The sequence below is a fragment of the Brachionichthys hirsutus genome, chromosome 22 (assembly GCF_040956055.1).
Source record: "Brachionichthys hirsutus isolate HB-005 chromosome 22, CSIRO-AGI_Bhir_v1, whole genome shotgun sequence".
In the NCBI taxonomy this organism is placed as follows: Eukaryota; Metazoa; Chordata; class Actinopteri; order Lophiiformes; family Brachionichthyidae; genus Brachionichthys; species Brachionichthys hirsutus.
Window position 1 is genome coordinate 1,400,253 of NC_090918.1, and position 15,401 is coordinate 1,415,653.

Below are 15,401 nucleotides of genomic sequence, written 5' to 3' on the forward strand. Positions count from 1 at the left end.
AGCATTACAGTATTCAAGCCTATTCATTTCTTCTGTGCTCTGTTTTTAATCACATTTAAATCCTCCTGAATGTAACTTTTGAATCTTTTCCCCCATGCCGCCGTCAGGAATTTCATTTTCCATCGACATAAAAATGTGTGTCATCCTTCAAATCCCCCACATTCTTCTAACTTTGCTGCACAAACACGCGGCTCAGTTCCTCCCCTCGTGAGCTCACGTGCTTCTGCGTTTTGCACGTTTCTCAGGTCGCGTCTGCCGCGTTTATCCCTTACGTAATGCGCCAAAATTAGAGCAGATCCACCTGATTCAAGGGAATGAAGTGACGAGGGAGGCAACAGGGAGGAGAAAGCAGGAAGACAGGGAGCTGTAGAATGATGAATGAGGGGGGGGGGGGGGGGGGGGTTCTAACCAACAGAATATAGTACTTCTGGATTCATTTGTCCGAGATGCGCAGCTAGCTGTGGTTAAAATGGTCGTTTTTAATACTCTTAGATCAGTTGTTCATTTAAACCCACACAGCTCAGAATGTCTACCCTCACCTTTTGCAGTAAAAATAACAGCATTCACTATAGTCAAAGCCTAATAATAATAATAATGATTTTCATTTCCTTATTTCTAATATACTGTAGTACAATATTTCCTTTCATCAAACAAAGAGACAGAGGTAGAAGAGAGGCGACGCAAAGTGGATCTCGTGTCATAGTTCATTGGACACCACTGCTCTCTGTCTTTCTCTCTCTCTCTCACACACACACACACGCACACACACACACACACACACTGAGTCACTCATTGTTACATTGTACCAGGCTCAGATGTCTGGTGTAAAGGTCTCTGTTGCCCGTCACGTCGATTGGCATAATTACCTAACCTCTGCTGTGAGAGTGAAGAGAAATAATTGCTTTTTTTTTTTTTTGTTGCTTTCATTAAAGTAATTAGAGGTGAAACCCTCTCTAGAGTAATAATGATAAATGCTGGAGCAGTGGGACGGGGAGGGAAGAGACGGCGGGCGAGGAAAGCACGCTGGTTTCACCGGCTTCTGGGCTTCAGGTGAGTAAAACGGGAGTTTCCGTCACGTTAACCTTCGAAAATCTGCCTGCGACAGCAATTCTAAGCGGGAAGCACGACTTCTCCTGCTCGCCAGTCGTGAAACAAACCAATTCACCCAATAGAAATGTCCGGCTGGGCTCCATCAGGTTTGTTTTAATGGCTCTTACTATGTTTTTTGTGACGCCTTCTCGATGTCGATGCTAACTTTTTACTTGAACGCTGGAATGTGTCTCAAAAGTGTCCCCCCCCCCCCCCCTTTTTCTCAGTCCAACTGCAGCCAGTTTAGGTCACTTTTAGTTTAACCCAAATCTAATCAGTAGAAATCAGAGCTGTCCTCGTGTCCAATTTACGAGGAAGACAACATCATTTGTGTACTTTGTTTGGTTCGCAGAAGAGGAAAGGAGCAGATGTGAACACAGGGATGGAATATTCAAGAATCTTTCTGCACCAACTACATCCTAACCCTTTTTTACACGCATAAACTGCAGCTTTGTTTTAAGAAAAGGTTAACTGATCAACGATATTATCATCGCTGGCTCTGATTGACCGGTGATCGATCGAGTCGTCAATCTGCACCTTTTGGAAGAAATGCATCAGGAGATGGTAAACCTCCAGTAGCATAGACTTAAGATCCATTAGCTGTAGCTACAGCAGGAGCAACGTGGGACATCGGCGAGTCCTTGCTTGTCCCCGTCCATCAAACTGGCCCCCACGGCTACTTTATATTATTATACATCGCTGTCCCTGACAGATGCTGCGGCCCATCCTTGTCGTGGCGCGCTCACGTTTCAGACTTTAAATAAAAATCTTGTCATTGTTATTTCCTGATTCGTACAGAAACATGCAACTCCAAACGGGAGAGACTGCGTCTGCACGTGAAGCGAGTCGGCACAGATCTCACAGGAAAGCACATTTTCTGAAATTTCCATCGCTCCTTGAGCAAATGTTGCGCGTCTGCTTGATGCTAAAGCCCCACGCCGGTGCGTTCGTGTCTCCTTCGTCGGCCGGCGTCTCCCACACACAAGTCGGGAGACGTTCAAAGCGATTCCTCCCACCTTCAGCTGCTGCCGATTTCTGCGGGTTTTAATTTTGTTCTCGCTCCGTGCGGTAGTAGCAGCATCGTCACGCAGCCGCGCTGAGGAACGCGGGGATTTGGAGACGCCTGATTTGATGAGAAAATGACAGCAATGCAGATTTGTGTGCCACCAGAGATTCTGTTCACCTGAATGGTGTTGAAATACAAGCACAAGTCACAAAGACCTTTGTTTAGTGTAGGAAGGAGATGACATCATCCCTGTGTGTGTGTGTGTGTGTGTGTGTGCGTGTGTGCGTGTGTGTAAGCAGTAAGTTCGCTTTCTGGAAAGTTACTGAAAAACATTTATAGAACTAATTCCCTACCGATATAATTATTGGATGAGCTGCCGAGGATCCCGCTGTGCCGTTGTCAGAGCAACACAGCCCACCTCTGCTAGAAGACGAGGAGGAGGAGGAGGAGGAGGAGGAGGAGGAGGAAAAATAATGAGGAATGGATGAAGAGGAGGAGCAAAAAAGAAAAGAGGGAAATTAGAAGGAGGAGGAGGCCAAGATCTGAGATGCAGGACAGGAGAAAGCGGAGGAAGAGGAGGAGGAGGAGGAGAGTAGAAGATGAGCGTGGAGGAGGAAGAGGAAGGCGATTAGTTCCAGAGAGAGCAACAGGGGAATGGGCAAGTTAAGAGACCAGTAAAGGAAGGACGAAGAGACAGAATTAAAGAGAGAGAGAGCGAGTCGGTGGTTTGAGAACTGGGAGGAGAGCTCGGCTGCATCCAGCTCCTCTCCTCAGGGTTTCATTTCATCAGCGCGTCGGCTTCGCTCGGCTTGTGTTCCTCCTATCTGACCGGTTTAACCGCTGCGGAGACAGCAGTTATCAAGATGGATAATTTCAAACATCCTCAGGCCACATGCCCGTCGACTGGCATGATGAGATTTGATCCGTTTCACACATTCTTTCCATTCTTACCGCTTCTTATAATGTCCGTCGTTGTCCTTTTTCATTTTCTTTATCCTTTATCGTAACAACTTGATGAATTCTGATGACGGAACAACGAGACATACTTTCTTTGACTTGACAAAGAATGACGCAAAATCCAAAAAAAGACTTTCTGTTGATATCTTGGGTTTCAGTTTCAGTTGTGTTCATGCTTCTAAATGAAACCTATTTTTAGACTGATGGACACACACTGCCGTTTTGTGTTAAAGTTTGTGTGTGTGTGTGTGCCTTAATGCCTGTGATCCTGCCTGCTTTTAGTAGATTAGGACTCACTCAAATATGCTGATGACCTATGACCTCAAAATGAGAGAGTGACACACACACACACACACACACACACACTGGGCTGGGACAGGCTTCAGTGGGTGTTCGACCTTGGCCAGGATAAGCTGAGGTTACAGAAAATGGATGGACAGACGCACGTTTATCTATTAAGTGTCATGAAGAACGATTGTTGCCGAAGTGAAACTACAAACAGAGCATGATGGTTCGAAAGGACCTACATACATGCACGCATTCATTATTAGTGTGTGTGTGTGTGTGTGTGCGCGGGGGGGGGGGGGGGTTACCTTTTCTATCTGACATATGCTTAGTCACTATATGTGCCTGCATTAGTAATGCTGTCACCCACACAATGCTATTTATATCCTCAGTCGTGAGAGCATGTGTGTGTGTGTGTGTGTGTGTGTGTGTGTGTGTGTGTGTGTCAGTGTCTTTATGTTACAGTGTGTGGGCGTATGTGTGTGTAAGTGGACTCCGGCCAATGAAACTTTCAACAGTGGGTTCAGATGATCTGTGCAACCTTTTCCACACACACACACACACACACACACACACACGCACACACACACTGGCTTAAACTCAGAATGCACCCACAGTGGTGATGAAGGCATGATGTTGAGAAAAAAAACAACAACATTTCACTCATTTATGTGATTTTGAAATAATGATAATTAGACAATACTTAGCATGAGTCAAAATCCAAAGTATTACGTGTCACACCTACCGATAGCACACACTGCAGGCAAGTAGTCCATCGCCCCGGGTTACGCATGCTAATGGATTCTTGGGCTCACACAACGAGGCTTTTTTTTTGATGATGCCAATAGATCAACTCATCAAAAATAGATGAAGCACCTCCTGCGATAAAGAGTCCGTGGCGCTAAAAGCTCATTTCATTCTCCAGTCGCTGCAGATTCAAATCAAACAGATCGGAGCCTCAAACCAGCGAGAGTCAAACATCAAAGGTTGGAAAGACATGCGGGAAAAAGTGACAAGCGTGTCCTCCAGCTCCTTTTACACCAGCCAAGGGATGCAGTTCTGAGTTATGCAAATTCACACCGCTCCCCCCCCCCAAATAGCATTGACACGGTGATTGTGCATTAACTATGTACAGTATGTGTGTTATTAACCGATACAATGGTCGGCTCTGCGATGGAGAGAATGGAGGTGAAGAATTCAAAGCGTAGAGGAATATACGAGCTCATAGATAACCGAAAATAGACGACGGACAGGGAGACAAGCGGAGAGATTGAGGACTGCTGACTCATTTTCTGACAGAACGGATCGGTATCCGTCTCTCTCTCTCCCTCTCTCCCTCTCTCCCTCTCTCTCTCGTCACCCCAAAGTGCTGCTGGCAATCCCTCCTCCAAGCTGTCACCACGTCGCCTCAATCTCCAGCCGAACCCGATCAGATGTGCTCTCACGACATGAATAATGAATCGGGGCCCTGAATAATACTGAATTGTCGCTCCTCTGTGAGATTCCGCTGTTTCACGTTCACTCAAAAAGGACGCCGGCACTGATTCTTCCCATTTTCTTTGTTTCCATGTCACCTTCAGGAAGGCCATCTCCCGCTCCGGCCTCCAGCACCTCGGGCCGCCTCAGCTCTCCCTCCCTCCCGCATCCAACGGGCCCAACAAGGACCTGCAAACCTTCGTGGACTGGACGGTCAGACAGTCACACACATATATGTGCTGTATAATGCAACGAATAAGAGTGTGGCACAAGCCTGCCTGTCTGTCTGAGCCACCTGATGACGTTTGGATTGTCTCGCCATCGTGTTTGCAGGTGTCTTTATGTCGCTTCGCTTGAATCTGCAGCTCCTGCCGCGTTCCCAGCGGCGTCTTAGATTAGCACGCACGGCCAAATGACCCCGCTTCCTCGGCAGAGACCATTATGTGCTTGACACACGTGTTGACCACTTGCACTGTGGAGCTGCTTTTTATGCGCGTACGGCTGCAAGATTAATGATTTTGACTAAGAGGTCAACCGGGATAATGTGCGCTTCGTTACGTCCCTGCAGGAGAACGCAGGGAACGGGGATCATCTGTGGATGGAGACGAGCTGTTCAGGAGAGCTGTGTTACCTCGGAGAAGACACCTGCCTATTAAAGACTGCGGTGAGTAGTGTGTGTGTGTGTGTTCATTGCAAGCTTCTAGTCTTAAATCAGCATTATTTTTTAAAGAGGGATACACGTATACACACATTCAGATGAATTATGTCTACAAAGCTGCAGAAAAATACACATTTGAATACAGCAGAACTGGTTGTTTAAATTACTGGTATTAAGTATGGTGAGCTGGCAAGTAACCTTTAATACTGACGATAATATTTGCACTGATGGTATGTAATTACAGTTTACAGTGTACACGTACAAACAAATTCCCTGTAATCTTTGCCTTTCATGTTTAATGAAGTATTCCATCAGTGCGGCGTGCTTTTGGCTTCTTAAAGGGACAACCTGACCTCAGTGGAACCGCAGATTGCTTGGTTGACACAAATAAGAACGACCTGTGCTCTGTCAGATACGGCCTATTTAATCTCAGTCATCAAACAAAGAAAGCCCTGGCAGCCTGAACAACACGGAAGATCCACGTTATAGGAGCCTAGGAGTTCTCTCAGTAGTTTGCAGGTAGATTCACCTGTCAGGTGAGGGTCACACGACGAACAGAAACAGGAAGTTTCATCAGTAGAATCTTTTCTTCTGTGCAGATCATTAAGTTCTGCTCCTCTGATCATTATCAGTATCTATTAGTCAAAGTGTAAAATTATTATCAGCAAAATATCGTAGTAAAAGTACTTGATGTCTGTTTATTATATATCTTTTATCTATTTTCAATATTAGATTTAGCTATTTCTGATCCAACAATGTGCTGCATTTCACTGTCGTTATAATTCAACCAACCTAGAAAGAGTTATCAGAATAAATCTGAAGGGCCTCGAGATGATTGAGGAGGGAAAAAGATCCCAACTGGACACTTCAGTGGTTTAATCATGTCAAAGTAATAAACTCACCCGTGGTAACAAAGTATTATCACATCTACAATGCACCTATTGTGCTAAAAGTGCCTCCATTGACGCCGTTTCAATAATCCCCCTGCATTTTATTAGCGCATCTCCGAAATGAGCCTCGAACCTTCTCAGTGTCACATGCTTCTCAACAAAGGAAGGTTTTGTGGTGTGACATTTGCACCACGAGAACATTCGGATCTGCCAGCTAATGAGATATTCAGGAGGGCTTTTTGTTTTTGGGTGTGTGTGTGTGCGTAGGTGCGTGTGTGCGTGTCGTGAATCGCTTCCCACTCCTGTCAGCTGACATAGCGACTAGTTTATGTGACGTTAAAGCGGGACAATGCGATTCATTGAAGGCAAAAAAAGCATTTTGGCATCTTGAATGTTTGCTTTTTTTTTTTTCCAATCACATTGGATAAATATCTGGGGTTGTCTCTGAGTTTTATTAAGTTACCTTCCTCTCACACAACCTTTATTGTTCCCATCCGTTTTCCCTTCGTAAAAGACTTAATTTTATGAAGGGAAACCTGAAATAAAGTTAAACTCTAAATAAAGTTTGATTGTTCATGAGAAAATTATGAAAAATACTCATCAAAATATTGAATAAATTGCCTTTAAATGAGACAGCTAAACATGAGTGACAGGAAATGGGGCAATAGAGAAAGCGGGTAGTCATGTGGCAGTGGGCAAAGAGCAGAAATTGAACCCGAGGACAGGACTGAACTGCACTACCTGACCCCGCAGACGTCACTGTTGTTGACAGCTAGCACATTTAATACTAACACAATTAGCTCTGCCAGAGGAAATCATTTTGGCTCGATTGCTCTGACCGTTAGCAGGACTTGCAGAGAAACGTCCCTGATATTCATGAAACTTGATGTACCGGTAAGCATCGGTCTGACAAGAACCAATCAAAGTTTAGAGTTTGATGTCTGGATAACCCGCCGTGAATCAAATGAAAGTGAATCAAAGACATCATTTTTTATTTTCTGAGTATACAGGATAACAAGTTTTTGTACAAAGAATCATACCCACAGACCTGCAGGAAAGTGCAAAATTGCAGACTTTGGGTGAATTCAGACAAAAGGCCTGTAATCTGAGCTCAGACTCAATATGCTGATGGTTTTTTTATGAAGACCCATGAATTTCATCCAGTAGGATTCAAAGACAATGTTGAAACATTCTGATGAATATTTAAGCAGCCAAGCAACAAACGCAGGCGGCTACGATGCCTCCTTTGCTCAGATCAATGTATCTGCATATGGATTGTTGAATACTGTCAGAGGTGCATCCCATCAAAATGCCTTTCTTCTCTTATTCTATCCTTTTTTTTTTGTCAGAGCTATAAAAATGACTGAAACTATAAAATGTCAAGGTGCTGCTTTTACCTGCCTGGAGTGTCGTCGTAACGGCTGACGATGAGCGAAGTGTCAAGTGAAATGTTTGAGCGCCTTGAACACATCTTTGTGTGTCTGTGTCCCTTTTTATGTGTGTGTGTGTGTGGAGCATCTGGGTGCATTCTGTATCTCACCTCCCTCTGTGTCGTGTGTCTGTTTCCTCCTTTAAGAAGTCGGCTCCCAGGAAGAAATGTGCTGCCTGCAAGATCGTTGTGCACACAGGCTGCATAGAGCAACTAGAAAAGGTCTGAGACGCACATAAAACCTGCATGCTGTTCATCTGAGAGTTATGTGGGTGTCTCATGTTGGACAGTTGCATGCTGGGTAATACTAGAATTGTACAGGATATAATGACGCTGTTCTCCTCATGATGAGGACAGCTAAAACCTGTAAATGCCGATTTATGAAGAATTTTATATAAGGCTAAATATTTGTGAGAACTGAAACCTAATTTTTTATACTGTTCTTACTGGTTTTAGTTATAAACGGAAACATATTTACCCAGAATCCCAGGTTTACTCTCTATTGTGTAATTAAATCTCTGCCTACACACAAAATGTCAAGAACAACAACTTTATTGTAAAATGCATCTTGCCAAAAAACAAAGAAACAAACCCAGGAGATCACAATTACAAAATAATACACAGTATTGTTTATTTGCTTTTTTACATTTTCCCTCTCTGTAGATCAACTTCCGATGTAAGCCGACCTTCAGAGAGGGCGGGTCCCGGTGCCTCAGAGACGTAAGTGCTTGTGTGCGTAAATAAATCTCTGGCTTCATACATCTCGGAATATTTCCCAAACATCCTGTTTTCTCTGTGTGAGTGGAATATCTCTCTCTCTGATAGCAGAACATGTTGAGACATCACTGGGTTCACAGACGAAGACAGGAGGGCAAATGTAAACAATGTGGAAAGGTAAGCGCGCGCACACACACACACACACACACACAGATATATTTGACAGGTTTATTGTTCATCAGTCTAATTTCTGTTTCTGCAGAGTTTCCAGCAGAAGTTCTTCCACAGTAAAGAAATCATTGCCATCAGTTGTTCCTGGTGTAAACAGGCAGTAAGTCCTCCATCCTCTGAACCAGTCACCCTATAGGCTGTTTCGTGAGATTAAATGCATTCAACCAATGAGCACGATCCAAAACGCGGTGAGCAAGACAATGCTCATTTCAGAGTGTTTGTAGTAGAGCTGTTCATCACCTCAGCACGATTTCCCATGAGTCACTGCAACCAAACGAGTGGAGTTCACACAGGAGGTTTCAAACACGTGTGTGTGTGTGTGTGTGATATTGTTGTTACTAATGGCACAACAAAATCACACTGATAGTATGTTAAACTGTCTCGATCAACATTGTCAGATCGGGCTTTTTTTTTTTTCTGCTTGACGGATTACTGAGTAACAGAGTGGGAGGTTTGGACTTGATCCAGAGACAAGGCTGGATATAGAACTTTGTTTTCCTTCCCCCAATAGCAAAGACTTTTTTCAGCCTTTTTATTTATATTTATTTCACTATTTCTATATTATCTATGGGATAACAAGTTTTTGTCCACTTTCAAAGCATTAATCATTTCAACAAAATCTGACATTGTTATTTACCATCCTTAGAAATTAAGCACATCTTAATAATAATCTTCATCACTACATTCAGTGAATAAAAATCAGCTTTTGCTTCAGTATGTATTCAGTGTTTAATTTCAATGGTGTTATGTATGTACAATGAGAACTTCTACTTCTGCCTAAACTTAGGTTCTGTTTATTTACGTTGAACGAATGTGATCAACAGAAACAAGGAGCATTTTTTTGTTGTTGCAGTTCCACAATAAGGTGACGTGTTTCATGCTGCATCAGATTGAGGAGCCGTGCTCACTGGGGGCTCACGCCGGAGTCATAGTACCACCCTCCTGGATCATTAAAGTCAGGAAACCACAGGTACACACACACACACACACACACACACTGGATGACAGAGTTCTTTAGCTTGTGACAGTAATAAGAAACGACTGTTGGATCTAAATTTAAAACTCTAAAGGAGCCCTGCTTCAAAGCTCTGTGCATGTGATTTGATGTGAGCTGACACATGCCTGATCTGTCCTGGGGGGGGATTCTGGGTTTGTGTCTTCATCTCACACACACACACACACACACTCTCTCTCCTCATCACATGCTCCATTGGACTTTTAATTACCGTCACAGGGACGCGATGACAGTGAACTAACCACTGGCCTCTGCGTGTGTTTCGTACCCCAGAGCTCTCTAAAGAACTCCGCCAGGAGGAAAAAACGGACGTCTTTTAAAAGAAGGACAAGTAAGAAGGGACTGGATGTAAGTAGCGCTATGGCAGAGAATACTGGCCTGTGTCACGGGGTAAATGAATCCAGATCAGACTTGGTTGTGCGGTAGGATGATGTCATGGCGTAATTGATCAAAGCATCGCAGCCATTATCCATGGATAAAGTGTAGAATCTCATTGGTGGCATTAATAATAGCTTTTATGATGATTTGATTTATTAGTTTCTTGTGTGGGAATAATATCTGTATTTAGTATTATCTCGTTATTGGATTGATTTGTAACTTTCTAATTTACTGTGATTGCCGCCGCCTATTGATCATAGTCGGATCATTATTGCTGTTATTGGTGTCGTTTTATCTTTCTGTTTCAACTTATCTAAGAAGTTGAAAAGGTATTTCCCTTTTACTTTTTTTTTTGTCTGAGGATATATGAACTGTACATCTTGCTTTGTCTTTCCTTATCCCTCCTTTCTGTAGGAGTCTAAATGGCGCCCGTTCATCTTGAAGCCTCTCCCCTCCCCTCTCATGAAGCCCATTCTAGTTTTTGTCAATCCCAAGAGCGGGGGCAACCAGGTCAGTAAACCTGCACAGCGTACACTAAAGGTCGGTAAGAAGACCTAATTTGAGAAAAACCTGTGAGGATGTTTTAAAAAAAAATATTTATAGTATCCACTAAATGATCTTTCTGTCTCTGTAGGGTGCCAAGGTGCTACAGATGTTCATGTGGATACTGAACCCTCGACAGGTTTTTGACCTGTCGCAGGGAGGCCTGAGAGAGGCGTGAGTATCCTGCATGTTGATCAGCGTTTATTAGAAGTCATCCTCTTTAACTCCTGGGGTTAAAACCAATCAGACATTTCTGAGGTTTTTGGTTTTTACCTAAAAGGCAGTAAAATGAAACATGTTTCTTTCCTTCTTTTGAGATTGCCAGTTTAGTCATAATACTGTATTTAATTTGTGATTCAGCATCCCAGGAGGTAATGCTGTATTGTCACCACCCATTATCCTCTTCATACATAATTTGGACTAATTGCACCCACTCAGTGTTGATCAGCTGATCTTTCTGCTGAAGAAAGCTTCTTATTTTACAAGTGTTCTGCTTTGATTTCTTTGTCAGGTTGGAGTTATATCGGAAAGTGCCAAATCTGAGGATCCTCGCCTGCGGAGGTGACGGGACGGTAAGCTCTCTGTTCCGCTGTGAGCCCTTTGTATAATTTGTCGATCTCTGCAGGTTATTTTCTTTCTGTGCGTGTCTCTCTATAGGTTGGGTGGATCTTGTCCACGCTAGACGAGCTACAGATGAACCCCCAGCCTCCGGTCGCTGTTCTTCCTCTGGGAACAGGAAACGACCTCGCCAGGACGCTCAACTGGGGCGGGGTGAGTTCCTGGCCTTGACTTCTGAGAACAGCAGGACGGTTTCTCCTCCCCTGTCATTTTTATTTCGCTTTTCCTGTTTCGCTTGGGCATGCCGCTTATCCACAATGAGGATCCACGAAGATAGGCAGACGTGGAGGGGACTGGCATTAACGCACGGCTAGGAAAAATAAAACAGCAATACAGGAACTTCATGAAGGAATTTTTTAGATACATTATTACAGTAAAAGAACCATAACATTTTATATTTAAGAATGGTGAAAATACCATATAAATATGCAGGTAAATATCAAATTAGTGCATGTATTCAAAATATGGTCAAATATTGACTTGTAGTTTAATAAATCCTGTAATTACCTCAGTGACAGCTATAAGAATGTGACTTACGGGTTCACCATCCATCCATCCGTCTGTCCTCCACCGCTTATCCGGTGCCGGGTCGCGGAGGCAACAGTCTCAGCAAGGATTTCCAGACTTCCTCCTCCCCAGACACTTCCGCCAGCTCTTTCCAGGGGGATCCCGGGGCGTTCCCAGGCCAGCCGAGAGACATCTTCTCTCCAGCGTGGTTTAAGCCCGGAACACCTCCTCAGGGAGGCGTCCAGGAGACAGACTGGGAAATTCTAACGTTACTTTGTGACACTTTGTAGACATGACTAAAAATATTGTAGTCGTATAAAAAAATCAACACATTACTGATAATGAAATCAACCAACGGCGGCGGCACTATTTGAATCACACAGATGTGACCAGAATCGCAGACTGAAGGCGAAATCTGCTTTCTGCATTTATAAAAGGAGCGAGGTCGGCAGGCAAGGCTGTAAAAATACATGATGCACCGACTTTATGTTTCTGAAGCACTTTGTTACTAAAATAAGGTGACGTGCTGAAGCATCAAGAATCTTCCTCTTGACATACTGTATGTGTTTCTCGGCAATGTTAGTAATGTAAATGAAACCACATAATACATCCTCACAACTTCTGTCATGGCTTATGACATGGTCTGTAACGGAAAGCGTTTCTCTGCAGGGATACACAGATGAGCCTGTGTCCAAAGTCCTGTGTCACGTGGAGGACGGGTCGGTGGTGCAGCTGGACAGGTGGAACCTCCTGGTGGAGCAGAGCGCCGCACAGCCGGAGGAGGGAACGCAGAAGGTCAGAAGTCACTTTGCAGCAGGCTTTTTTTTGCTTTCACCAACGCTCATCAGCCCCTTTAAATGAAGCGAAAGCGAAACGCTGTGTGTTTTGGTCTGCGACTGAAACGTCAGCCATGCAACACGGACAGAGCATGTTTCCCATGAGGAGAACTAGATTTAGGAAATGAAGAAAAGGAAAAGGAAAATCTATACAAACATTTATACGACTTTGAAAACATGAAAATTAAAAATGTGAGTCATGTTTTAAAGAATGCAGTTAATCCCCTTTATCTGGATCCACTCCAACATTTAATAGTTCCTCTGCAACATGTGAATAAATTGTAGATTTACATTTATTTCCTGTCTCCTCAGTTGCCTCTGAATGTGTTCAACAACTACTTCAGCCTCGGCTTCGATGCTCACGTCACCCTGGAGTTCCACGAGTCCAGAGGTTGGTGAATTCTATCGTTTACATTTCACCCTGCAGCAACTTTGTTTATTCTCTATTGCAGTAAGTCCTCCACTTTGCCACTAATGGCTTCACAAACAACAAGCAGAATAAAGTAGAACTTAAAAACGACCCCCATGTTGTTTTTCTTGATTTTCCAGTAGCTTTGCATCATATTTCATGTATTCTCTTCTTTTCTCTCTTCCTCTCCCATCTTGTCTTTCCAGAGGCCAACCCAGAGAAGTTTAACAGCCGCTTCCGCAACAAGATGTTCTACGCAGGCGTGAGTGTCCTTGACTTATTCCATATTCATGCAGCCCAAACATTTTCAGAACTAGAAGAGCGACGAAGGGAAACTTAGCAAATTACCAGGAGGAGCTTAAGACGTTTTCATCTTTAAATGTAATAATTATAGCACTAATTCCCATTTGAAGCGTTCTGAATGTAGTTGTTTCAAATCATTCAAATGTAGTTTTCCATTTGCAAACAGCTTAATTAAAATCTTAAATGTAACTTTAAGCAAACGGCAGAAGAAAGATGTGCGAATAAATGGATGGTGAGAGCTGGAGGGGAGGCATGCAGGGGAGCTGTCTCTTTTTAATGAGGGAGATTTAATGAACTGCAATTGTGTTGGATTGAGCGTTCCTCGTGTGTGTGTGTGTGTGTGTGTGTGTGCACGCTTTGCAGGCCGCATTCTCAGATTTCCTCCAGAGAAGCTCCAGAGATTTGTCCAAGCACGTCAGAGTGGTGGTGAGTGTCAGCTCTCTCTTTCTCCGTATCGGTTTTCCGTGTCAACATGTCGGCGCTGACGTTGAACCCTCGTCACAGTTATCGTTGTTCTCGTATTACCAACGAAGAAGATTGTTCCTTGTAAAAAGCGATTTTATCCTTTCATCTAACCCACATTAATTTCTTCACATCCTTTGCCTGAAACTGAGAGTGACGTTGAATCTAACGTGTAAAAAGCAAGGAAAAGTTGTGGAAGCCACTTGTTTAGTCCTGCAAAGTCTAGAAAACACATTATTGTTCATCACCTTTTCTTGAGCCACTGCTCCAGTCCACAAGTTCAAATGTCTCTCTCTCTCTCTCTTTGTGTCTGTTTCTCAGTGTGATGGCACAGATTTAACGCCTAAGATCCAGGAGCTGAAGTTTCAATGCATTGTGTTTCTAAACATTCCCAGGTAAGTTTCTCCTTGCATGTTTGTTCTTTGGAAAAGAAATGCAAACAAAGAAAGGCAAAACTAACGTTTAAGACGCAAATCGGATCTTCTCAATCAACCGGAGAAATTTGTAATCGTACGCATAACAAGGTTTATGAAATAAAGAGTCGCGCTTGTTTGGGAAGGGATTCAGTAGTTTCTGCATCGACGACGATATTTTACAAACTCCAACTGTGGCATGAATAATGAGTAAAACCTTCCTAAAAGCAGCAGCAGGACGTCTCTGTAAGGTTTTAGATTCCCCTGAGTCAAAAAAATAATCATCCCACGCAGTGTCAGAATATTTTTCTGATTTTCTTAGCGAGCAGCAGCTCTCCTTCGATAGCTCAGTTGGTAGAGCGGAGGACTGTAGAGGGTCAGCTGAAATCCTTAGGTCGCTGGTTCAAATCCGGCTCGAAGGAGCACATTTTGTGGTTTAGTGGTGAGTGTTGTCAGCAAGAAGGTACCCGGTGATTAAATCTGTGCGGAGTTTGTGTTTTCTCACGTTTCCTCCCACCTCCACAATTGTCCGTAGGTATGCGCGAGTGCCCTTGTGCTGGCGACGCATTCGGGGTGTGCCCTGCCTCTCCCCTGTAGCAAAACTGGTATAAGCTCCAGCTGATCGTGATCTCATCTAGAAGAAAATGGACAGATGGATGATTAACTGTGTTAAATTTGGTGCTTTTATTTTTATTTAATGTTCTGTGTCTGCGTGCAGGTACTGTGCTGGCACCATGCCGTGGGGAAACACAGGCGACCACCGGGACTTTGAACCGCAGCGCCATGACGACGGCTGCATTGAAGTCATTGGCTTCACCATGGCCTCGCTGGTGAGAGAATGAAGGATGAAGTAGAACTCGCTCCTTCCTTGGGTGGGGGGTGGAGTCAATGACCAGGCGGCACTTTTTGGCTTTGTCCACCAGGCTGCGCTACAGGTCGGTGGTCACGGAGAGAGGTTGCACCAGTGCAGAGAAGTTGTCCTCACTACCTTCAAGACCGTACCTGTTCAGGTGAGCACAAACGCACCAGCATCCCACCAGCCAGTGAATCTACTGCAGCAATAAGATGGAAAGTATTATTTTTTTCTGCAGCAGAAGAGCAAAATGAGCATGAAATCAGGCATAATGAACACTTAACAGACAAACACACACATAAAACGTAAGAATTCCCAAAGACATA

General features: G+C 43.8%; 1 protein-coding gene and 1 non-coding gene across 2 annotated transcripts in view; both read left to right on the forward strand.

The window, feature by feature from the left end:
• The window catches only part of dgki (diacylglycerol kinase, iota), a 34,585-nt gene that overhangs the window by 11,946 nt on the left and 7,238 nt on the right, over positions 1-15,401 (forward strand). Inside the window, 19 exon segments of the mRNA XM_068755012.1 lie at positions 4,918-5,026; positions 5,382-5,477; positions 7,938-8,012; positions 8,454-8,510; positions 8,619-8,684; positions 8,770-8,838; positions 9,592-9,708; positions 10,027-10,101; positions 10,546-10,641; positions 10,766-10,848; positions 11,186-11,246; positions 11,332-11,445; positions 12,469-12,594; positions 12,948-13,026; positions 13,251-13,306; positions 13,711-13,773; positions 14,131-14,204; positions 14,941-15,052; positions 15,146-15,232. Of these exon segments, the coding sequence (XP_068611113.1) occupies positions 4,918-5,026; positions 5,382-5,477; positions 7,938-8,012; positions 8,454-8,510; positions 8,619-8,684; positions 8,770-8,838; positions 9,592-9,708; positions 10,027-10,101; positions 10,546-10,641; positions 10,766-10,848; positions 11,186-11,246; positions 11,332-11,445; positions 12,469-12,594; positions 12,948-13,026; positions 13,251-13,306; positions 13,711-13,773; positions 14,131-14,204; positions 14,941-15,052; positions 15,146-15,232 (1,615 nt within the window).
• On the forward strand, positions 14,559-14,644 carry trnay-gua (transfer RNA tyrosine (anticodon GUA)). Its single transcript is given in 2 exon segments — positions 14,559-14,595; positions 14,609-14,644. It is a non-coding gene; the product is annotated as a tRNA-Tyr (tRNA).